The sequence below is a fragment of the Megascapheus bottae genome, chromosome 10, assembly GCF_031878675.1.
Source record: "Megascapheus bottae isolate mThoBot1 chromosome 10, mThoBot2.hap1, whole genome shotgun sequence".
Taxonomy (NCBI): Eukaryota; Metazoa; Chordata; class Mammalia; order Rodentia; family Geomyidae; genus Megascapheus; species Megascapheus bottae.
Genome location: NC_143518.1, coordinates 2,942,895 through 2,968,211, shown reverse-complemented (window position 1 = coordinate 2,968,211; position 25,317 = coordinate 2,942,895). Strand labels below are relative to the sequence as shown.

The 25,317-nt window shown below is 34.8% G+C and overlaps 1 protein-coding gene across 8 annotated transcripts in view; it reads right to left on the bottom strand.

Moving 5' to 3' along the window:
• Positions 1-25,317, bottom strand: part of Csnk1g3 (casein kinase 1 gamma 3) — a 95,917-nt gene that overhangs the window by 47,974 nt on the left and 22,626 nt on the right. For all 8 annotated transcript variants that reach the window (XM_090340085.1, XM_090340087.1, XM_090340089.1 and 5 more), the window contains exons 2-4: positions 15,745-16,170; positions 9,284-9,324; positions 4,281-4,350 (exon numbers count right to left, since the gene is read on the bottom strand). In XM_090340085.1, the coding sequence (XP_090196211.1) occupies positions 4,281-4,350; positions 9,284-9,324; positions 15,745-15,922 (289 nt within the window). In that variant the 5' untranslated portion in view covers positions 15,923-16,170. The remainder of the gene's footprint in view (positions 1-4,280; positions 4,351-9,283; positions 9,325-15,744; positions 16,171-25,317) is intronic.

Genomic DNA, 25,317 nt, shown 5'->3' with positions numbered 1-25,317 from the left:
ATCCATTAAAGCCTTTTTTTTTTTTTTTTACAAAACATGTAAAACAAAGACCCTTTTCTTGCCTTGTCTGTCTTGGTAGTGAAAGTAAAGTTCATCCTGAGACCCTGAAGTTGTTTTAGCTGAATAATAAGTGTTTCATGGTAAGTGCTGACACGACAGGTGTTAAATTTCAGATTTGCAAGTAGTAGCAGTCTACAAATTAATCCCAAATAAAAAAAAAAATCAGGCCATCCCAATGGGGGAAAAAAACTGTACTTTCTGAGAGAATTCTATTTACACATTTAGAAATTATTCTAAAATTCAAGTAATGTTTAAAATTAGTATCATCTGCCAGTAAGTAAATGTCTAAACACTACAAATACTGAAAAGAAAAGAATTTAGTGCACCATTCTCTGTAGGCCTAAATAATTTGAGGGGGAGTAGAGTGACACGATTATTTTATCATTATAACCACTCATCTAAGGCATAAACCTACAACTCATTCTAAGAATGGCGATATTAGATTTTTAAACAAATTCATTATACCTAAGTTGTAAATGAGTATCAAAAAAACATGTCATTTCATGTGTATAATGCATCTAGGAAATTAATGAATTAATGAATCAGTATTTAAGTCTGTTATACAAATTAAATATTGGATTCATTCCATGAATTAAAGCCTCCCATTCTTTGGAAACTGATGGCTTGTGGAAAGCAGAACAATACAATTCAGAAAGCCATATAAAATTTCCTTGTTTACTATTTTGAAGAATTTAAAAATTCTCATCAATGATATTTTCTTCTATCTCTAGTTCAGTAAACCAGATATTAAACATATACCCAATCACAAAAAAAATAGTTACAGGGCTGGGAGTTTGGCCTAGTGGTTAAAGTGCTTGCCTAGCATGCATGAAGACCCGGGTTCGATTCCTTGGTACCACATACATAGAAAAAAGCCGGAGGTGGTGCTGAGGCTCAAGTGGTAGAGCTCTAGCCTTGAGAAAATCCAAGGACAGTGCTCAGGCCTTGAGCTCAAGCCCAGGACTGGCAAAAAAAAAAAAAAATAGTTACAAAACTGAGTTGTACAAAATTTTTAAATTTCATTATTCAGAAATGAAATAAACTCAAATTAATGTAACCGCTTTGCATATGAATGTATCACATTTTAAAACATAAAATGGCAGAAGTTTCAAATCTGGAGATTTTACATCATAATTTCATATCTAATGAAAGACAAGTTTATTTTCCTATTTAAGAAGTAATCATTTCCTACTGGCATGCAGGTCATGTGCCAAGGGAACATAAGGCCCATGCACACACATATATATATATATATACATACATGCACATGTATATAAACATATGTCAAGAAATGGATTTTTCACATCAAATGGTAGGTCTATGTTTCGTTTTTGGTGAAACTATCACACAGTTTTGCGTTGTGGCTGCACATTTTACAAATCCACCAGCAAGTTTAAGGCTCTAATTTCCCCACATCCACACTAACACATGTTATTTTCTATTTTTCAATTTGTTATATAAACAGCTATATTTATGATATTTGTAATTTTAAAACTATGAACAAGCAAGATGTTATTTAAATGAACCTTACTATGCTATACAAAAATTAAGGGTTTAAATTACTTGAAATGATTCATCCATGCTTAAGAAAATCTAAAAACATAATCATTTCTTGAATCAATTCCAAAATGAAATTGTTCTGAAGATACTAATTCTCCCCAAACAATGGAGTACTCTAGTTTTAATAGCTAGTCTCACATGGGTATTCAATGTTTTTAATACACAATTCATTTTTTAAAAGATCACAAAAATTACTAAAATTTCTGACTTCATTATGAAATACACAGAAAGATTACATTTGTTAGACTTTCAGAGTAATTGTGATGAGCTTCAGGGAATGTCATTCATATTCTGACCCATGTAAATGACACGGTAACACAAGAGATGGGGAAAGGCCGGAAGCACCTTACCTATATATCTATGACTCAATAAATATGGGAGTATCTGCACTGTCTTTCAAGTGCTAAAAGATGGGTGGCAGTATGTTTTATTTTCATGTTACTATCTCTAATATAATTTTTAAGGTAAAGCTTTTAAAAAGTTAAAATAGTAAAAGTACACTTTTGTAATTCTAATATAATGGCTTATTAAACCTTAAAACAATATATTCATTCTTTCTGAAGAATTCCATTATTTTAGTAGAGAGGGCTGTTGTTTTTAACTTATCTGCACTCAACCCCCTCTTTTTAACACTTCTTTCACAGTAGACAACCACTGCTTTCCATGTTCTGTCTCTGAAGTTCAGGTACCTCCTGGGGAAGTTCAAATGACTAACTTGGAGAAATCAAATAATTGTGATTAAGTCAAAGGAAAGCAAAGGGACAAACAGGAAACAGTAAGGTTCACCCTTAGAAATCTTCCTGGGCAATTCGTAAAAGAGACTAGCCTAGACTAGAATTTATGAATTATTTACTATCAAGGACCAACTAGAGAGTGACCTACATACACACACATACCAAGTAAAGCAGAGCAGAGACTCAAGATATTACTGAAAGTATCTGAAACTCTAGATATGTGAATATCCTATATTTTAGGTTCGTTGCTTTAATTTTTAGTAATTAGTCAATTCCTTCTCTTTCCCACTTAGCTTGTTTGATTAACACAACTGATATGCTTCACATCTAATTAATTTTATCTCCATAACCTAAAAAAATTGTCAATGACAATTTCTGTAACACAGTGGCCTTGCTAATATTTACATCTGGAGTGTCTCCCAAAGGTCCATTGTTAAAAGACTTGATCCCCATCTTCTTGCACTAGTGGGTAAGAGCTAGGATAAATCATTTATACCACAGAATGTGCTGCTAAAGTGGATACTGGATCCTGTCCTTTCCTGTGTCTCCCTTTATTTCCCAGATGCTATGAGGTGAACTGATTTCTTCCACCACCCATTTTTTCCATCATGTATTGCTTCACCATATACCCAACACAATGGGATCAAGCAGTTATGGATAGAAATCTCCAAAATCATGAGCCAAGTAAATCTTTCCTCCTTATAAACTGACTATCTTATATCTTTGCCACAGCAATGCAAAGTTACCTAACAAAGAAGGGTTTATATCATATTTAAAGATATATTGTAAGTTTTTAGTGATAAATGAATTAATATGAAATTGCAAATTTATTGTCACCACAATGATGACTCATTTGCAGAGTGTGCCTTAAGGGAGAAAATGTAAAATCTCTACTACATAAATGAACACAGAACTAGAACTAGAACACAGATATGATTACAACAAGATACCTGAATACATGGAAAGAGGTATAGCTTAAGTAGAATATCTGCCTACCAAGCTTGAGACCATGAATCCAAACCCTAATACTACCAAAAAAGGATACAGGATAAATTCCTATTTATTAAATCTGGATAAGCAAAAATCATACCTTATCGATATTATATGGGAAACTATACAAGTTACTAAAAAAAATATGGTGACTTAAAACATTTTTTTTGTTTCACAGTCTGGAGGCCAGAAGGCTGAAACCAAGTTTCAGTAAACTGACATCAAGGTAGTATTATAAGGCTACATTCCCTTTATGAGCAAGAAGAGGGAAACGCAGAAACCTCTTCCTGAGCCTATAAAATCAGGGAAGCATTGCTTGATTTACTGCAGCACTGCTGTTCCCATCTCTGCCTCATGGTCACAACGCCTTCCTCTTTTCTATGAATGGAATGCTCCTGTGCCTCATTCCTACAAGGATATTTGTGATTGCACTCCGGGCTGCCCAGAAAGAATTTTTTCTCCATCACACACATTTACCATATGTAACATTAACAAGTTCTAAAAATTAGCATGTAATTAGCTTCAATATGACTATTATCCAGACTATCACAATCTCTTCTTTCCAAGAAGATTAAGAGTATGGAAATTATGCGCATCTCAGATTCTTAAGCATTTTTTCATAATGGTCTCTATTAATACTAGTACCACCACAAAAGGCTACAAATGTAATTTTTCAAAAAACCATGGCCTTTAAGACTACAGTAAAAGGCCTGGGGATATAGTGATGGCTTATTGGTGTGAAGCCAAGAGTTCAACCCAGTAATACTAAAAAAACAGAAAAACATTTTTTGGAAAAGGCATACTAAGAAAATTTCTCATAAGTACAGTGATAACAAATCACTCTTCTTAACCAATTTGAAAATATTATTCCTTGAAACGAAAGATTATTGCCATGACAAGGTATTTAACTCGAAATTTAAGAACAGAAAGCTTTACCTCCAGATCCTAACTGCTTGTAGAATCTGTATTCCAGATGTAGCTGTGGGGCTCTGGATTTCATGGGTTCCTAGTCAAACAACAAACAAGCAAAAGCATTTAATTTACTAAAAATCGCTAAGCCTCAATTTCAAATGTTAAAATTTTTTGTATCAGCAATTTTGTATTAGAACAGTATATAATATTCAACTAGCCATCTTTGTCTTTCTAAGAATAGATCCAGGTACAAGTTTGTGCTAAAATGAAATAAATAAATAAATGAGACAATATGTCCGAACAGACAGAAGAGATAACAAAGTATCAGAAAACTTTAAGAGGATACAATAGAATTTTGAATAATAAGCACTATAATAACTTAATTAAAATTTCAGATTCCTAGCTGACCAATACAACAAAGAGACACTATGGAAAGTGAAAGGTAAACACAAAAGTGTGATAGAATGTTAAAGGAAAAAACAGAAAACAAGCACTGAACAATGTACTCAAAGGTAAAATACACATTATTTTTAGTCTCAGGAGGGAAGGAAAAAGAAGAATGAACACAAGTGATATCTGGAGAAATAATTACTAAGGATATTCTAGAACAGATTCAGGAAGAATGAGAACACCAAATGGAATAACTAAAAGAAAAAAAAACACACACCAAGATACATCATAATGAAATTACAATCAATTGATAAAGACTTCAGATGAGAAATAATTAGAGTGCTTGCCTAGCATGCACAAAGACCAGGATTCTATTGCTAGGTATCACATACATAGAAAAAACTGGAAGTGGTGCTGTGGCTCAAGTGGTATAACTCTAGCCTTGGGAAAGCTCAAGCCCCAGGACTGGCAAAGAAAGAAAAGAGAAGAGATGAGACGAGAGGAGAGGAGAGAGGAAAAAGAGGAGAGAAGAAAGGGAAAGGGAAAGGGAAAAGAGAAAGGGAAAGGGAAAAGGAAAGGAAAGGAAAGTGAGAAAGAGGGGACGGAGCGAGGGAGGAAGGAAGAAGAGAGAAGGGGATAAATAATTAAAAGCCCACTGGAAACTTAAATCCTAAGATTATTATAAGAGGAAATAAATAGCTTAGTTCTTGGGAGACAGGCTAGTTAAAAGCACACACTAAACCGAATTATTCTGAGCTTGAATCCGCAATCTTCTACTTAGCAGCTGTGAGATTTCTGGCAAGTTATTCAACTTTTCTATTTTTAGTGTCTTCATGTTAAAGGTAAAATCGAAATTTTGCCTTCATAATCCCTATGATTCTTATTAACTATCTACAAGTCTTAAGATAAAATCTGTCTAGTTGTATAACCGTAAGTGAAACTAAACATATAGCCCTAGAAAAAAATGAAGCTAGATCTATCTAAGTTTAGTCATCCAAAGTTGATTCCAGTATGTCACTAGTAATAAAATTGTATTATACCACCCTATGACAAAAGTCACCTTGCCATAAATTTTCCATGAACACCCGGCTATTACATCCATACAAACAACAAGATGTAAAGGTAATAGCCATGGTCAGTTTAATAAATTATCCTGAAACAAATGATCAATCCGAAACAGTAACATTAGATAAATGTATAAACTTAAGAAACAGAGCTGAAAGTATCACTGTAAGTTTCTCTTTCAATATTGTATAATCAAATAATGCTTTGTATGCTCCCAGTACCATATCAGATATGTTTGAAAGCAGTCACAATTTTTCACATTATTACTTTTATGAACAATTCTGATCAAAATTATATGTTAGTTGTTACAGTAAGAGGAAATAGATACAAGCTAAAAAAAAACTTTTAAAATGCAAATAGCAAATTAAGTACCAAAATGTAGAAACATTTTGTTATTCCAACATATTTCTGGATGAATTTGAAGAGAGTATAACTAGCTGCCATACATCAACTCCAAAATCCTAAAGACACAGTTCTAATAATATTGGTATTCCACAAAGTATACTGAATAATATAAGTTCTATATATAATGCTGACCACTGTACTATTAAAAAAGCAAATTAGAGCAAAGTAAGAATATCTTTTAAAAAAAGAGAGAGGAAAAAAATTAGAAGGAAAAATAATAAAACAAATAATAGGGATAATGAGAGCCGGGAGTTTGGCCTAGTGGTAGCGTGCTTGCCTAAGCATGCACCAAGACCTAGGTTTGATTCCTAGATACCACATACATAGAAAAAGCCACAAGTAATGGGCTCTAGCTTTGATAATGCTCAACCCCTGAGTTCAAGCCCCAGGACTGTGAAAACAGATAATAATAATAATAATAATAATAATAATAATAATAATAATAAATGGGGGCAGCTAAAGAAAAAAAACAGCTAAATCCTAGCTTAGGCACACTGGCACAAGCCTGTAATCCTGACTACTTGGGAAGCAGAAATGAGAAAGATCAAAGTTTGAAAACATGAAAGTTTGTGAGAATCCATGTCAATCAATGACTACACACAGTGTCATGTACCTATTATCCTAAGCTACAGAGGAGGCACAACAATGAACATAGTGGCCTTTGTCAAAAGGTCAAACAAGTAGGACTCCAGATCAAGCTGACCCTGATAAAACTCAAAATATACCTCAAAAATAACCAAGGAAGCCGGATGCTCGTGACTCATGCCTGTAATCCCAGCTACCCACCCAGGGGGCTGAGATCTGAGAATGGTGGTTCAAAACCAGCCTAGGCAGGAAAGTTTATAAGGTTCTTGTCCCCAATTATGCATCAGAAAAACTGAAGTAGAGCTGTGGCTCAAAGTGGTGAAGGGCTGCCACTTTTGAGCAGAAAAACTAAGGGACAAAGCCCAGGCCCTGACTTCAAAACCCATAACAATAAACAAACAAACAAACGAACAGTTGTCAGGCACCAGTGGCTCATGACTGAACTCACACCTACTCAGGAGGCTTGTAGTTCAAAGTCAACCCCAGGCAGAAAAGCTCATGAGATTCTTATCTCCAATTGTCTACCAAAAACCCAGAAGCAGAGCTGTGGCTCAAGTTGTAGAGTGCCAGCCTTTAGCAAAAATACTGATAGCACTCAGACTTTTGAGTTCAAGTCTTAGAAAGAAAAAAAGAAAAGAGAAAGGAAAAAAAAACATAAGGAGTGACTTGGTAGAGGACCTGCCTAGTAAGCCAGTCTCTGAGCTCAATCCAAGTATCACAAAAAAGTGGTATATGTGTATAAAGATTGGAAGATAATATAACAAATATTTACTAGGGCATCCTCAGTGAGGACAGGATAAACCAGTTCAAGCTCTGCAAAGATAGGACCTAAGAGTCAGCACTCAATGACTTAGACCTACAAAAAGGTCAGCCTAGAGCAGTAGCTCCTGCATTGACACAATGATTCATCTGTCTTAGCCTTTTAGATGAACACCCACGGACATGCAGGACATGTTCTGTGAGTGGAGCGGCTCTACCAATAACAGAGTATACAAGTGCTGCCATGCTTCCGTCTTGGCTCACAATCCCAACTCCAATGCCAAAAAAACATCGAGCTCAAGTCCACTATCTTAGAACATGGAACAAACAATGCCAAAAACTCAGCCACCACAGTTCCTGCCCTACCTTACAGATCTCCCCACTGCCAACCACATACACTCAATCTCCCCTTGTTCCTCTTTCACATGCATGACAAAAACACAATTGTAACTTGGTTTTCTATGCACCCTATAGAAATTACACTATTTATACAAATCTAGGCATTTTGAATTTGTAATAGTAAAATATTTCATTAAAATTAGAAATCAAACCTATCCTTAATATTTAAACCTCAGAGCTGTGTGATTCCCATGACTAACTAGTGTGAATCCAACTCTTAAGAAACAGTGACCCTGGGAACTGATGGCTCATGCCTATTATCCTAGCTATCGAGGAGGCTAAGATCTGAAGATTATAGTTGAAAGCCATCCAGGACTGAAAAAGTCACAATGAGTGTGGTATCTCCAAGTAACCCCTCAAAAACCAGAAATGGAGCTGTTGCTCAAATTGGTAGAGCACTAGCCTTAAGCAAAAGAGCTCAGGGACAGCACCCTGGCCCTTAGTTCAAGCTCTACAACTGCCCTAAAAAGGGAGAAAAAAAGTGACAACCTTAGCGACACACTGTTTATACCATAAGACCAGTATTAGACCTTGAAACCAGGATGAATCATCTATGCAAATGCTATGTCAGCCAGTTTTTCCTGATAGCACATATTATAACCTTACGGTGCATCTTTATTTCCAAGTAAAAATAAACTATTTGCTAAAGTCAAAGTCAATACATACACATAAAGATCCTTTTAAGTTTTCCTGTTTCCTCCCACCTGCCTCTTTTCCAAATACCTGCCTCTCATCTGTATCATTAATTGCACATCACCCTATTATCACAGGTTAAAAACATAAGGCTGGGAAAATGAAGCCATGCTAAACCTTGTAGAATCCAGGCTGACAAGTCAGTAGAAAAGTTGGGTCACAGGATATTTGCCTTACAGAAACAATTCCTAGGTCTGAATTCTTCCAAAAAAACTCTCTACTTATCCTGTACACACTTAGGATTTCAGAAAAAGCACATGTGCATTTGATTTCCCTCAATCCCACATCAAATATTTCTGAAAAAAGCCAAGTAATAGTTAAGTTTATGATTTTCTTAGACTAATACAAAAAAAATTTTAAATGTGTTTAAAGAATCCAAACTAATAAGACACATCTGCTGTCTAAACATTTGAATCAGAAAGAAAAATCCTGGAAATTTTTATCTAATTAAAACTGTAGCTAAATTAAAAATAGCACCCATATTCAAATATTCAGTTCTTTACTTATGCCAAGGTAAAAGAACAATTTTGGGGGCAAAGAAAAACACTACTATCTTACACATTATCATGAACTTGACAGAGGAATCATGATATTAAGGACTTCAGTAACAAAAATTCAGTTATACAATGTCATTTTTCCTTTTGGAATAAACATCCAAATTATAAATATGAAATTAAAATTAATGAAAATGTAAGTTAATAATTACTTAAGAGTGAGAAACATGAACTTACCAGTTTAATCGCCACATATTCATTTGTGTATAAATTTTTCCCTTGGAAAAAAAAGAAAAATATCAGATTCTGCTAATTATTTATAACTTAATTACATGAACTGTCCTGTTAAAAATACATAATACATTTAAGTGACACAAAGGTTTTTACTTCTATTAAACTAAATAAAATATTTAAATATTTTATCTAGGTTCAGAGTAAAAAGTGATACTAATAAATCTCACAAAAATAAAGATTCTGATTTTGTTGGAATATCACATACAATTTAGAAATGTATAGTTACTTAGGTGAACGTTAAATTTTAAAACTCCTAAATAAGATCAGAAACTTTAAATTCTTCTAACTACTATCTCATTTTAAATCCATTATTAAGGAAGATAGTTTTATTAGGGTTCATATTTAATCTAGTGAAAATATCAAATCTGTAAGAAAATATTTGGAGTATTTTTAAATGCAATGAAACAAAAAACATACTCCAAACAGCTCTAGAAAACTAAGTTAACAACTTTGGGAAAAAGCGTTATTAACACACTACCTTATGATCAAATTATTTCCATGAAATATTTAAACCCCTAAATGTTGAGAAGACTGTTTATATACAAAGAAAGGGTGAATGACAAATCAGGATAGAGACAACACCATTAATACTTCAAAAATTCAAAAGAAGCAATTTTTGTCAGTGTCTATAATCAAGAAAATTCCAGTGGGTATCTGTAACTTTAGGAGATTATTGTAGGAGATTTTGGAGGTGATTAGCATATAGAGACAGCTAATGTATATTTTTCAAGTATATTTAAAAGAATGGAATAAAACAAATATTACAAGGTGATTTCTGAATATCTACTATTTTCAATTAGCATAAGTTGATTTGGTCATGAAGAAAATAGAAAAATGACAGATTTTAGGGAGGAGGATATGGGGACTGTAATTTCTTTTAACTGTGAGAGGACCTAGCCTGAGTCACACTGGTTATTAAACACTAGTCCTTGACACAATACTTTTCTTCACAATACCCTTTAGCTTCCTTTCATACAATTGATAAATAGAAAAATTTCATTCACCTGAAACCTTTCTATAGCAATATTTATTCATATAAATACTACTTATCTGATTTATGTCTTTATGAATAAAAAGGAGTAAAATCCAAAAAGCCTATTTATGCTAACTAGCCCAGGTCTCATAAACTCAATATATTTGGCACAAAGATGGAACTCAAGAGAAATGACAAAAGTGATGATCACCAAGCTCATTGCAGATGCTCATTAAACCTATAGAAAATTTTAAGTATTACACAGTATTTTTTAGGCAATTAACTCATTCATAAAATAATTACATCACATTTTCAAGAATTCAGTATATATCAAAATTTACATGTACTAGTAAGTTTAAATAAATAAATAGTTACAATGCAGAGCGTAATCTTGGGGAACTGGTATCTAACAAAAGAACAGTTCTGATTTCAAGTTAAAAGATGAAAAATAGGCACTTCACAAGGCTGTCGCTTTTTTATAACTATTTTGCATATGGTGTTTATTTGTAAATAGGGAAAAATTCCCAACACAGGAAGTTTGCTATAGAACCAAAATATACCAATACTTTCAAAAGTTTTATTTTCACTGGCATTTATATGGTTGAACATCCACATTTTTTGGTGTCAGAAAAAAAGCACTAAATCTTAAAAAGATGGTATTTAAATAACAGATTTTTGTTAATACAAAGAGGTTAGAGTTATAAAAATGGATAAAGATCAAATAACGATACAAATGCATTTTTGTCACCTAGCATAACCGCAGTTCCAGTTTAAAACAATACTTATTGTATATTATTCTACACATGAATAAACAAATGATGCATAAAATATGTTTGTGTGGAACAGATGAATGAGGAGGGACTGTGGGTGTGAAAGTAATCCTATTCAAAAAGTCTGCAACAAAACCTGTGCTAGAAAACTGGTGTTGTAATTCAATTTCAAAGGAAATTACCAATACAGCCTTATGCCACACTGAACTTGAAAAGATGGTTTCATCAAAACTGTGGTACCAGGATAACAATTATCACAGAAACTTAAAAGACTGTACATATATATTTAAGAATATGTCTGTAGCACAGATAAACAATTAACCCATTAATATCCATTTTCCTCTTTGCATAATAGAAGGCCCAAGTTTGAAAATGGCTACAATTTCCCAACCTCATTGTGATTGTTCCACTATGTGATTGTTATGCCAAGTGATTGTTACGCCTATCAGTAAACAAGAGGTATGTCACCTCTCACTCCCAGGAATCCATGTGTGCATTCAAGGCTCCTTTTCTTCATCTGGATGACTGGCTGTAAGGAGAACCAACAAATACCTTGCACAAAGACTGGGAAGGCACATATGAAGGATGTGCAAGTACAATGATAATATGAGTGCTCTCTCTCTCTAGACTGTTACGTGACATGCTTGAAACCACTATATTTTGGGAATATTTCATGTTCTAGCTTTAGCTAGAAATAGTAAAAAAAATAAATTAAAAACATAAGAATAAAGAATTCACCTAATCTTTATATGTAGTTGATACATAAGGCCTACAGAATTCTCAAACACATTTAAATAAAGGAGCTATGAACTATGAAAATAGGAGGGAAAAGACAGGAAGGGATTTATAGAAACTTCTGTACAAAAACTATGTCACAAAGTTGTAGCATCTTATTTCAAATATGGTAATTCATAATAACATGTGAGAGGCTCAGGAAAACAGTTTACTATACTGACAAAGGGAGGCAAGCTGCATGCCACAGAAGGTCACAGGAAAAGCACCCAAATTAGGTTAGGTGGCAGAAGACAGGAGGCAAAAAGCTTAGGCCAAAGCTTTTATTGGAGTGTCCAAGGAAGGAAAGACTTGACTAGTCTCCACAGTTCCAGGGAGCTTTGTATTACAGGGACTATAGATAGTGAAATGGTATATGGCACCGCAGCCCACTAGATGATTAACACAGAACAAAGCCTCCAAAGCAGAAGAGCCAGATAGACCAGACAGGGCTTAGGCTTGTTGGACTGTTTGCATATCAAAAAAAGGCCTGCTCCCAGCTCAGACCCACTCTCAAATAATTACTATCTCTGAGAGATGTTTCTCCTTACCCAGAAAGGTTTTAAAAAGGAGTTCCCAAATACAGAGAAAAATTTAATATTATTCATCCAAAGATTTTGGCTAGCTCTAGTAATTTTCAGCATCTGTCAGAAACATTCCAAGGATTTCCCATTGATGTTTAATCTAAAAGTACACCCAGCAATTATGCAGAATGATTTATCAAAACACACATACCAAAACTATATCGATGTAACTTAAAATAAAAAATACAGATAAAATGCTTAATACTTACTTAAATGCATCAATTTTATTAAGTGCATTTTCTAATCTCAAGTCATTTTTTTAAAACTATTAAGAATTATTGCAACAGCTCTCTTTGGGGTATGAAGATATGTAGGATATTTTGAGTTGTATATAGGATTTCAACTAATATTAGGTATCCAAGAGATCTGAGTCACATTGCCCTACAATGTGATGGCAGATCTAAAGAACTATACAGCCCAAATTGCAATAGTAACTTTACTGAACATCACTTAAGTATAACATATATACCAACAAATGTTTATATAGAGTACATATTAGAATGGTTTGATGGCGCTTATCGAAATGAACTCCAAGAAATGGAAATAAGAGGGTCTTTATTGCACTGTCTGCAGTTTTTTTTTTTTTTCTTTCTTCTTTTCCTTTGGTTTATGACTTCTTTTCTTTGTTCCTCAGGACAAAAACTCAGGACCTGGGTGCTGTCCCTGAGCTTTTGCACTCAAGGCTAGCACTCTACCACTCTAAGCCACAGTGTCACTTCTGGTTTCTGGGGGTTAATAGAAGGTAAAAGTCTCATAGACTTTCCTGCCTAAGTTAGTTTTAAACCATGATCTTCAGATCTCAGCCCCATCAGTAGCTAGGATTATAGGTTTGAGCTACCAGCTCCCAGTTGGTTTATTCTCTTTTGTTTTTGTACCTGCGGTTGAATATTAGTTTATCTGATTTTTTGGGGGGGAGGGCAGTAAAGAAAAGGTGGGACAAGGGGTGAACCAACTCAGTAGTGATACTCACTAGACACTTGTTGGAAATTAACTATACCACGCAGGGGAGGGGGGGATGGAAGGAAAAACTGGGAGAAAAGGGGAGAGGGTAGCACTGTTCAAAAAGAAACATACTAATGACTTCTGTAACTACATAACATTTACAATGAAATTTAAATTAAAAAATACAATGGTTTGAAAGAAAGTATTTTAAAAATACAAAGCAACTTTCACAGCCTTACGAATTGTTCAGCCATCTATAGAAAGAATAATGCATCTTCTAAACAAAGAAATCATTTGGAGCCTTGACAAAAGTAGCAAAATGCTTTCTTTAGAAGTCTTTGAATGAGAAAGAATGAATTTAGTTGTATGTATGTATATATATATATGCAATATATATACTATATATAAATATGTATTACAAATATATATTCTAAACATATAAAACATATAGCTATTACATTTAAATAAATTTATATAAATATCAGACAGGTATATATAATATAATTTAGATTAGATTAGAGGTTACTAAGTAAAGTTACATTTTTTCTTTTGGTCAATCGTGGGACTTGAACTCAGCCTGAGTGTTGTCCCTGAGCTCTTCAGCTCAAGGCTACCACCCTACCACTGGAGCTACAGCCCCACTTTCCCTTTTCTAGTTATTAAGTAGAGATAACAATCTCACGTTCTTTAATGCCTGGGCTGGCTTTGAACCGTGATCCTCAGATCTCGGCCTCCTGAATAGCTAGGATTACTGGCATGAGCCACTATGCCAGCTTCATATAGTTTTTTAATACTGTCCTGATGGTTAACATAGTCCACCAGACTTGTTTAGTATGAATACAAACAAACACACACACATATAAAGTATTATGTGCGTATATATATGTATATATATATACATGTTTGTCTATGTGTATATATATATATATATGCACGTGGGTACACAGTTAAATATGTGAAACCAATTTCATACAGAAATGACCAAAATATAGGCAAATATATAGTGCTATTTTCCTAAATTATCAGGAAGTAGAAATAACTGCAATATGAAGTTGAAAAACCTGAGACCCTGAATGGCTAAATAAGTATGTTTTCTACACAGATTTTTTTTTTTTTTTTTTTTTGGCCAGTCCTGGGCTTAGAAAAAATATACAGATATTTTTCTCTAGTTACTTTTCTCTAGTTTACCGTCAGTGTTAAGTACTGGCTGGTCAGTTCCAAAGTTAGACAAAAAGTATATTACGGGCTAGGAGTTTGGCCTAGTGGTAGAGTGCTTGCCTAGCATGTACGAAGACCTGGGTTCGATTCCTCAGTACCACATATGTAGCAAAAAGCCAGAAGTGGTGCTGTGGCTCAAGTGGTAGAGCCCCAGGCTTGAGAAAATCCAGGGACAGTGCTCAGGCCCTGAGCCCAAGCCCAGGACTGGCAAAAAAAAAAAAAAAAGTAAAGTACCTGGTTTCTCTAAAAATTCCAAACAATCAGATTTAATATCTTTTAAAGAAAATGCAAAACATTTACCTTTAGAAATATTTGAGTTTCTATTAAATACAAAACTTTGCCAGCCACATCATGAGATAGCTATGTACAATGCATGTCATCTTTTATTAGCTTGCTTCATTCAAATCTTTAATGCACATTAGTAACAAAAAACTAATGAGACAAAAGAGTCACTACAAATTACTGTTTTTACAAGATAATGAGAATAAACATTTGAATTGATGAACTCAATTAGACTTGTTTTCGGCAGTAGAGCTGGACCTAAGAAAAGTTGTGGTGCTAATTTTTTTTAAATTTTCTTGTTCATTAATTCTGACTCCTGCATGAATATTACCACTCAAGCCCCTAACATATCTGGCTCCTCTTCAAAGGAGACAACTACAATTTTGCTATATAAGGTGGTAAAAGACTGAGATTTTTGTTCCTGAATCTGTCTTAAATTGAAGGTTATAACAATATAAATTTCGTTAATTTTGTGTGATTTCAGTATACTGACTTGAAGTCATATATATGGTTTAAAAGTTACTAATTGTCTTTAAAATATGAGAAAGGTACCTAAATATCATACCTGAAGAACAGTGCAAAAGGTCTCACTGGCAGAATTTTTTCAGCCTTCTAAACCTTTTCAAGCTTTCTTATTTTCTCATGCTACCAGTAACATTTATTGAACTGGTAATCTCTAGTAAGCAGACATTCCTATGCTAGGGAATCCCTCATAAATAAAAAACCATGTAAGAAATGCCTAACATCTATCTTCTTTAGAATTATCACAAAAATTAATGGATTAAATGACTATTTTTTCACTAAAAAATATCTCCCATTCAAAAACATGTTTCTCTTATAATGGAATAAACAAAATAGTCTTACCTAATCGTAATTCTCCAAAATTGCCACATCCAATTTTTTTTCCAACTCTAAAGTTAGGTCCAACCATTAAAACTCCAGATGATGAAGACCCAGTTCCTCGAGTACTGTGTCCGGATCGACCACTGGGTCGGGCCATTCTATCATCTGATTTGTCCTTGTCTTTCTTTTTATTATCCATATCAAGTTTGCGGTACTCCACTTTGAATTCTTTAATCAAGAGAAGCACGCTGAAATAGGGCACTGTGAGAATAAGTACATCCCTAGGTAACTATACCAGATGGGTTTTCTTAACATTCAAATTTCAGTTGGTAGTCAATGAACTGGAGCCTGTTCATCCCATTCGTAAAGCTGTTCTCAGTTGTCTTTTCAGCAAAACATGTCTTCAAATGTATCTTCTCTGTGATATGAGCTGATATGGATAGGGAACTGAAAAATCAAGAAAAAACGAAGTTAGATGACATATATGAACTTACACGATGAATCATTGTTATATATTGATACCCACTGAAATCTAACCACAGCAGAATCTTAAATTGACTTCTGCCATTTATTATACACTTCAATGCTAAAGAAATCACAAAAACAAAAGACAGGAAAAAATCAAGGATTATGTTTTTTTTAATAAAATAGTGCTAAAAGGCATTGTTTCACAAAACAGTATACACTCACTAACCTAGAACCTTTAAACCTAAAAATCATCTCAAATAAGAGATTCAGTAAGTAACAAGTTTTTTTTCTGTTTTAAAACAGAAAAGTGGAACATTTGGAAAATCAGAATGCCTTATTGGAAGTGTCTTCTCCATGCTCATATGCTTAATAATTTTCAGTCTTTTCAAATATATATTCTCCTTTAGTTTTCCTTTATGCAATTACTTATTATTATTTATATATGGAAAAGGAATACAAAACTGGTAATAAAATGAATTCCTGCTATCTCATTAGAAAAAACTTTCTTATAACATTTGAGCTTGACTTTTTACAAAAAAATGAAATTACACATGGATAACACTAAAAAGCATCAACTCTAACGAGTGGAAAAATTATTACATTTTTTTAAAATACAGATGAAAACATTAAAGAAAACATAGTAAACTCAAGGTTTTTTCCTTAGTTAAGAAAGTTTTGAGCTTAGTGTGGTGGCTCAAACCTGTAATCCCAGATCTCAGGTGGCTAAAGCAATCCAATTCTAAATTTAAGCCAGTCTAAACTATATTGCCAAATTTTATCTCAAAAGAAAAAATAAAAAGCTTTGACTTCAAAAATAAGAATAAAGTAATTTTTAAAAGCTAGGATCAATAATGGGTTTATTTGTAATTCTGAAATACAACTGAAATAAGTAATACTATCTAATTAATTTTCAGGAGCTCCCCAAGTATGTAATTAGTCCTAATACTCAATTTTTAGTACAATTGTACAATGCATACATGTAATATAATTAGACTAAAGGCACTCACCTCTATTATATTTCTTATCCCTTCCACCTCCCTTTTAAACAAGTTTTAATGAGCTCAATTATTCTATTTCACATACCCCACTGGCTCCATACCCCTCCAACTGGCTCTCCCTCTAAATACGTACCCTTTTACTCTCATGCTACAGTTGATGCCTCTTGTTTTATTTGCTATGTTCTTTATGTAAAACTCAATGAAATCTTTATTTCTTAGACATTCTCTCCTGATGATAACAACTACAAATAACGCTTGGCTGAAAATTTCCTTAAAAATAAACCAAGCCTGGCGCCGTGGCTCGCTCACACCTGTAATCATAGCTACTCAGGAGGCCGAGATCTGAGGATCAAGGTTCACAGACAGCCTGGGCACAAAAGAGCCAGAGACTCTTATCTCCAGTTAACTTCTAGAAAATGGGAAATGGGATTTGGCTCAAGGGTAGAGCGGTAGCCTTGAGCTGAAGAGCTCAGGGACAGCGCCCAGGCACAATTCAGGCTCCATGACCCACAAAAAATAACAATTAAAAAATAAACAAATAAAAAATAAGTCAGCAAATTGAAGAAATTCAGTAGTCTCCTTTAGAAAATTGAACTGAGGCACATAACTGCTAAAAACCACAAAAGTAATTTACCAATCATAAAAGAAAATAAGAGGGAAAACTACCCATGATTAAAGAGGAACCAAGTTCTTGACAAAAACAATGGAGGCCCTAAGAAAAATAAAAGGAAGTTTCCAAAGAAGTGAAAAGGGAAAGTAGACTTTCAACCCAGATTTCTACATACAATAAAATTTTTTAAATCAGTTGAGGGGCTGGGAAATATAGCTGAGTGGCAGGCACTTGTCGAGCATTCACACGGTTTTTGGTTCCATGTGCATCATCACAAAGAAACAGGGAAAAATAAAAACAACACAAGGGGAAGGAAAGCCATCAAAAGATGAAGAAAAGCTGAGAAACTAGTCACCAGAATATCTGAACAAGAAATTCTTAACTTGTTCTTCAACTTGAAACAAATTATATCAGAAAGAAATTCACAACTTTAAGAATAAAGAGGACTTGAAACTGGAAACACATAAGGTATTCATTTCCTATAAAGATAAAGTACTGCTTAAAGCATAATTAACTTTTTAGTGTTACCTATAAAAATTATAAAATATCCAACCTTGAGGAACAAAATCTCCCCTCAGTATTTACCAAGAAAGAACAAATGCTGTCCTATATAATTTAAGTCTCATAAATGAAACATGAGAGCATATTTGATCAAAACAAAATTAGGTATTAGTAACCATGATAATTAGAAAATTCCAAATGTTTGAAAATGAAACAAACTTTTAAGTAATTCATGAATTGAAAAAGCAATCACATGGGAAATGGAAATCAATTCCAACAGAATAATAACAAGATATTTACACTTTGTAGCTTACAGGCCAAAGCAATGCTTAGAGGGAATTAAAACTGTTATTAAATGATAATGCTGAAGGAAAAAAATTGTTAGTCAATGTTCTACAACTTCTTTATTTAAGAAGCTAAAAACAAGCAAGCAAGAAGCAATTTAGAGAAATACTTTAAATCAATGGACTTATAGGAAAACATAGGTATGGACGATTTGACCTCAGAACCCTATACTTGGGAAATATGCCACCAGATGTTTTTGTTCTAGTTATTAGTCAAATAGGACTAGGACCACAAACTTATGCCTGGGACAACCAGGACCACAATACTACTGATTATTCCATGAATCTGGAACAACAGTTGTACATAGTCACACCCACATACTGATTGGGTTGGGTTCTCTTAAACTTTTAGCCTTAGCTGGCCTTGAATCATGATCCTCCCAATATTAGTCTCCCCAGTACTTACGATTACACACACAAACCACACTACCTGGCTGAAAATACAGTCTTAATGACTGAAAAGTCTGGTTCTTTTTTTTCTTTTTAAATCTTACAAGCCATGATTTAAAGACTGGTTCTTTAAAAGAAAAAGAGAAAGAAAAAGAAAGAAAGAAAAGAAAAGGATAAATACAACTGGGAGCTCCTAGCAAAAATGATTAAATATACTACCAATAACAAAAATTAAAGGTATCAAAAAGAGCCTTCAAATTCTATTAAAACAATACAAGATTATTATTGCCATTAAATATGTAACTTAAATAGACAAATCAATATAAAATAGTTATGTACCTATTTTTAAAACTAAGTTATTTGAAGGATCAAGCTACTCTGGAAGGCAATAAGATCATGTTCTGAGGCCAGTCAAGGCAGTGGTTTTCAAGACATCACCTCAACCAATAACCAGGGGTAATAGCATGCCTGTCATCTCAGGCATGAGAGAAGCTGAGATCAGACAGATCATTGATCCAGGCCAACCCAGGCAGAAGTTACAAGACTGCATCCGAAGATAAAAATCCCAAGTATAATATGGAGCTGCTAGAGATAGTGGGAAGCATAAATAGAAGGATTGAGGTCCAATCTGGTCAATGTGGAAAGTAAATTTTATCTGAAACCTAACCAGAGCAAAACCAGCTAATACATGGTTAAAGTGTTAATACAAAACCTTGAGTTAAAACTACTGAGGGGGGGGGGAGGAGAAATCATTTACTATAAAGACTTTCCCATAAGAATGTTTCATTACTGAATTAAGACAATTATTTAGGAAAAAATATTTTGATAAAAAAAACTTTCAGAAATATGGAATAACCAGTTTGCTTTGTGAAATCAGTACAATGCTAATACAAATGCCTGATAAAAACAGTTCAAAGAAAATTAGACCAGTATTTTTCATAAGCATAGAACTTTTCTCATAAAATTTAAGTTAAATCATGATTTAAGCACTAGAAACATAAATTTGGCATTTTAAATCAATTCACCAAAAATATAAAACAGAAACTCATGATCTCAACATTTTCATTAATGTTTAAAATCTTTTATTAATCCAGAAAGATAGAAATTCTTAAGACTAATAAACAGAGAAAAATAGTTAATGTGATTGTAAATAATAAAACAATAAATTATTTTCCTCACAAAACTGGAAATGGGGGACACACTCAAGAACATTCACTATCAGATTTTGTATCTAACATTGTATTAAAGAACCATCCAGAAAAGAGACATAAAAACCAGAAACAAAAAAGTAAACCTGTTTTTATTCACAAATAACATGATCATATATACAGAAAACTTTCTATCAAAACTTTAGAAAAATGTCAGGAGAAAAAAAAATGAACCTACTAAAACTACAGCAATACTGGTCAATGTACAAGTTAAACTGTACCAAATGTACCAACAAACACATGTAAAGAAAAAACTTAGAATAGCATTAAAATTTCTTTTTAATCTCAACAAAATAAGCGTCACACTAGCTAGGTACACTGAAAACACGGAATGTTGCTAAGAAATCTAAAAGGAAGAAATACATGGTAACTAAATGTTGTTAAAATGTCTATACTCCCCAAATTGATCTACAGGATCAACACAATCCAAAACAGTATGACTGCAGAGCCTTTGCAAGCAGAATGTAGAATTAACAATCTCAGAAAAGTGAAGAGTTATGAGAACTACACTAGTCAAGACAAGGCAAAGCTGCCACAGAAACTGGCACACAGATAAATAAAACAGTGATCAGAAATAGTTCTATACATAGAATCCAACAAAAGCATCAGTTCAGTAATGATAAGAAAGAATTTAACAATGACAGAATAACCATAACCATTCTCTGTGTAAGAGAATTTTCATGTAAGCCATACATATGATTAATGATTTGAAATGGGTCACAAATCTGAATATAATATTCAAATCACAAAAAGAGAATCCCTAAATGATCTTACATAAGCAAAAGTTTCTCAGAAAATGAAGAAACACCAATCATAAAAGAAAAACAAAAATTGTACCAGTCTTGGGGCTTGAACACAGCGTCTAAGTGCTATTCCAGAGCGTTTCTGCTCAAGGCTAGCGCTCCACCACTTGAGTCACAGTTCCAATTTACTTTTTAGCAGTTAATTGAAGGTAAAAGAGACTCAGGGGGGCAAAAAGTTTCCTGCCAAGGCAGGCTTCAAGCCACAATCCTTAGATCTCAGCCTTAGATTACAAGTGTAAATCACCAGCAACGGGCAAAATGGGATTGTTTAATAACCAGTCTCACACAAAACTGAGAATTTGATCTCAAAATCTATTTTTTCCCACCATACCTTGACTATAAACTCATTTAAAATAACAGTGTTTTCAGTGAATGTGTCTGTTTCTTTTTTAAGTCCTCTATTTTTCTATTCCAAAGGGGGAATTTTTCACAAATTTTGGTATTTTAATAAACAGCTTTTTTAATCTATAACTGAAGCATCGAAAAACACATTCTATACAGAAAAAAAATTTAAACAGTCCAGGTAAAGTAAGAATCAATTTAGGATGCCCACAAGCTTTCCCTAAGATTACTCATAGGTAACTTCTCTAAAAAGTAAGTATATTTGAGTATGGTATACACATTCCCTTTTCTATAATACCTTGTATGCATGTAATTGTGCACAGAAACATTTGTAGGCTGTCTGGTTTACATAAGCGATCCCCACGTGCTGGGCTGTAATTCTAGCTGCTCAGGACAGGCTGAAATAGAAGAGGCTGAAATGGGAGGATTGAGATTCCAAGGAAGTGAAGTCCATGAAAACCTTACCTCCATATAACCACAAAAAGAAAGGAGGAAAAGGGGAAGGAGTTTAACCAACAGATTTATTTTATTACGATTCTGTACACTGAAAAACTGAGTACAGCTTAGCTGAGTTATCTGCTCAGGTTTGTACTATAGGTGTATTGTGTTGGTCACATTCTCATCTAAGAACACAAGTGAGAAAAATCCTCTTTCAATCTTCTTCAAACTGCGGGCAGAATGCCCATGTAAAACTCCCACTGTGTAAAATCTGTGTGAAAGTCAGCTGACTGTCAGATACAGGCAACCCTCAGTTTCGAGGATTGCCTACAGTTCTTGCATGTGGGCTTATCCAGCATGGGTGCTGACATCATTAAGACCTCAAGAAGAGTCTCTAGCAGAAACTCTAAAGTGATTGGGTTTTGTTTTGTTTTGTTTCCAGTTCTGGGGCTTGAACTCAGGGCCTGAGCTTTCTCAAGGCTAGAGCTCTACCACTTAAGCCACAGCACCACTTTCAGCTTTTTCTATGTATGTGGTACAGAGGAATCGAACCCAAATCTTCGTGGCCAAACCCCCGGGCCTGAGAATGAATTTTATACAAGGTTTTATTGCAAAACCTCTTCTCAAAACTAAGCCTCAAATTTTGTACCCTGTCCAGGTTGGAATCTTTGTTATCTGCTTCTAGACCTCTTTGATAGCTCTATGCCTTTGTAATAGAAAGGGCACAAGAGTAGATAAGAGAAGTCTTCTAAGTGCCAATTCAAATACTAACTAATTGGGAAACTCGGACAGAACAATCTGCCAAAATTTATCTTCATAATTATAAAATGGGAGCATTAAACTAGGACATCTTTATAAGTATTCTTACACTGGGCGTATTATAATTGAATATCATGTCTGATAAGTACACTTGTTGCAAATCATTGTAAGGATTGCTGAACCTACTACATTGCCTGAAACCTCAGACATATATAAATAAGTTAGTTAGTTTTTCTCTAAATGCTTCTAAGACTCCAAAAGCTTTATGAAGAAAAAGACAGCTAAGGCCAGGAGTTTGGCCTAGTGGTAGAGTGCTTGCCTAGCATGCACAAAGACCCAGGTTCGATTCCTCTGTACCACATACATAGTAAAAAAGTCAGAAGTGGTGCTGAGGCTCAAGTGGTAGAGTGTTAGCCTTGAGAAAGTCCAAGAACAGTGCTCAGGCCCTGAGCCCAAGCACAGGACTAGCAAAAGAAGAAGAAAGAAGAAAGAAGGAGGAAGGAGGAAGGAGGAAGGAGGAAGGAGGAAGGAGGAAGGAGGAAGGAAGAAGAAGAAGAAGAAGAAGAAGAAGAAGAAGAAGAAGAAGAAGAAGAAGAAGGTGATGACGACAGCTAAGCAAATAAAATAACAAAGGAAACCCAAGAAATTATTTACCCAGAAACATTAATCTAACCATTCAGGAATATGAATCAACAATTAAGTATCACTACATGTGTGAAAAAAACTGAAAAATATGGAAGAAACTGCACTCACATACAAAAACAAAATTAACTCTGGTAAAGTAGATCATCCAAACAACAGAAAAGATCTTTAGAAACAATGAAAGTCCAAACAATTAGCTCTTCAGGGACTTTGAGAAGAATAATATATATGCAAAATATGAAAAATGCTACTACCGTAAATGGAATAGTCAAAGACAAGTGGGGAGAACAATCTTAATATATAATGCAGAAATATAAAATAATTTTTAAAGAGAAATAGGAGCCAGATGCCATTGAACTCATACCTGAAATCCTAACTACTTTGGAAGCCGAGATCAGAAAAACCACAGTTCAAAACCACCCTGGGCAAAAGTTTGCAAGACACAATGTCAGCCAGTAAAACCCTGGGCAAAGTAGCATGCGCCTATCATCCCAATCTACTTGGGAGGCTGATGTTGAAAGGGTTGTAGCTCTAGGCCAGCTCACACAGGTCAAGGAGACTCCCTCTCTACCTCTATCAAGAAAAGCTAGACAGTGGCGCTGTGGCTCAAAGGGGTAGGGTGTGGTAGGTAACCTTGAGCTGAAGAGTTCAGGGACAGGGCCCGGGAGTTTGGCCTAGCGGTTAAAGTGCTTGCCTAGCATGCACAAGGACCCGGGTTCGATTCCTCGGTATCCCACATGCACAACCAAGCCGGAAGTGACAGAGACGAGACTGCAACAAGCGCGAGCAAGCGGAGCCCAACCGAGTGGTGGCCGGAGCGAGCCAAGCCAGAGCCAGCGGGGCCGGAGCGAGCGGGGCCAGAAAGAGAGAGAGAAGGGGGCCAAAAAAAAAAAAAGAGTTCAGGGACAATGCCCAGGCCCAGAGTTCAAATCCCATGACCAACAGAGGGGGGGGGGCAGGCAGAGGAAGAAAGAGGAGGGAGGGAGGGAAGGGGGAGGGAGGGAAAGAGAGGGGGGGGGCAGGCGGGCACCAGTCAGAAATCCCAGCAACAACAAAAAACCTAAAATAGGGGACTACAGTTCAGGCATTCCCAATTGGAAAGGGAAGCTATACACAAAGGAATGGCTCAGTGGAAAACCAGTCAAGGAAGTATGAGGCTCTGAGAACCTTCTATCTGGTAAATATAATGTAACCCTTTACAATAAAAACTATATGAAAAAAAAGAAACTAGAAACAATCCAACACCTCCAACTCCCAAATATCTAATCATAGATGTTAACAGGCAGGACAGAGAAAAGTAAGAGTTAGAAATCACCAAAAACCGTTCAGCTGAACTAAAGATACTTCAAATGCTCGGCATGGAAGAAAGTATCACTAGCATACTTCTAGCTACTACAATATTGTAAGCATAGATAAAATGATTTTCAACTTGGAGAAATTAAACCAAAATAATGCAAGAAAAAGCTAACAGCAAAGAATGTAAATGGTACCTACATTAACAACGTTAAAAGTATAGTACAGCTGGACATTGGTAGCTCATATCTGCATTGCTAACTACTCAGAAGGCTGAAATCTGCTAAGTGCTTCAGTCACCCCACAAAGGAAAATCCAAGAGATTTCTTACCTCAAATTAACCACAAACCATCAGAACAGCCACAAGTGAAGTTGTAACTCAAGTGGTAGAGTCCTAGACTTGAGCAAAATTTTCATGAACAGAACCTAGGCCCTAGGCCTTAGGACAAGCACAAGAAGAAAAAAAGAAAAAGTATACCATTATGCAGTTTGTTTGGCTATTAGTGGGGCACAGACAAAGTAAAAGGAAGTACAAGGATACACATGTCTGCATAGACCTTATCTGCTAGTATAAAGCTAACAGATAATATAAAAATTGATTCGAAGGAGAAATAGAGACAAAATAACATTAAAGTTAACAAACGAAAAGAATGAGAAAACCGAACCAAACATTTTGTTTAGAAAGGAGGGGTCGAGAGTGTGGCCTAGTGGTAGTGTGCTCCCCAAGCATGCATGAAGTCCTGAGTTCGATTCCCTGGAACCATATACACAGAAAAAGCTGGAAGTGGTACTGTGGCT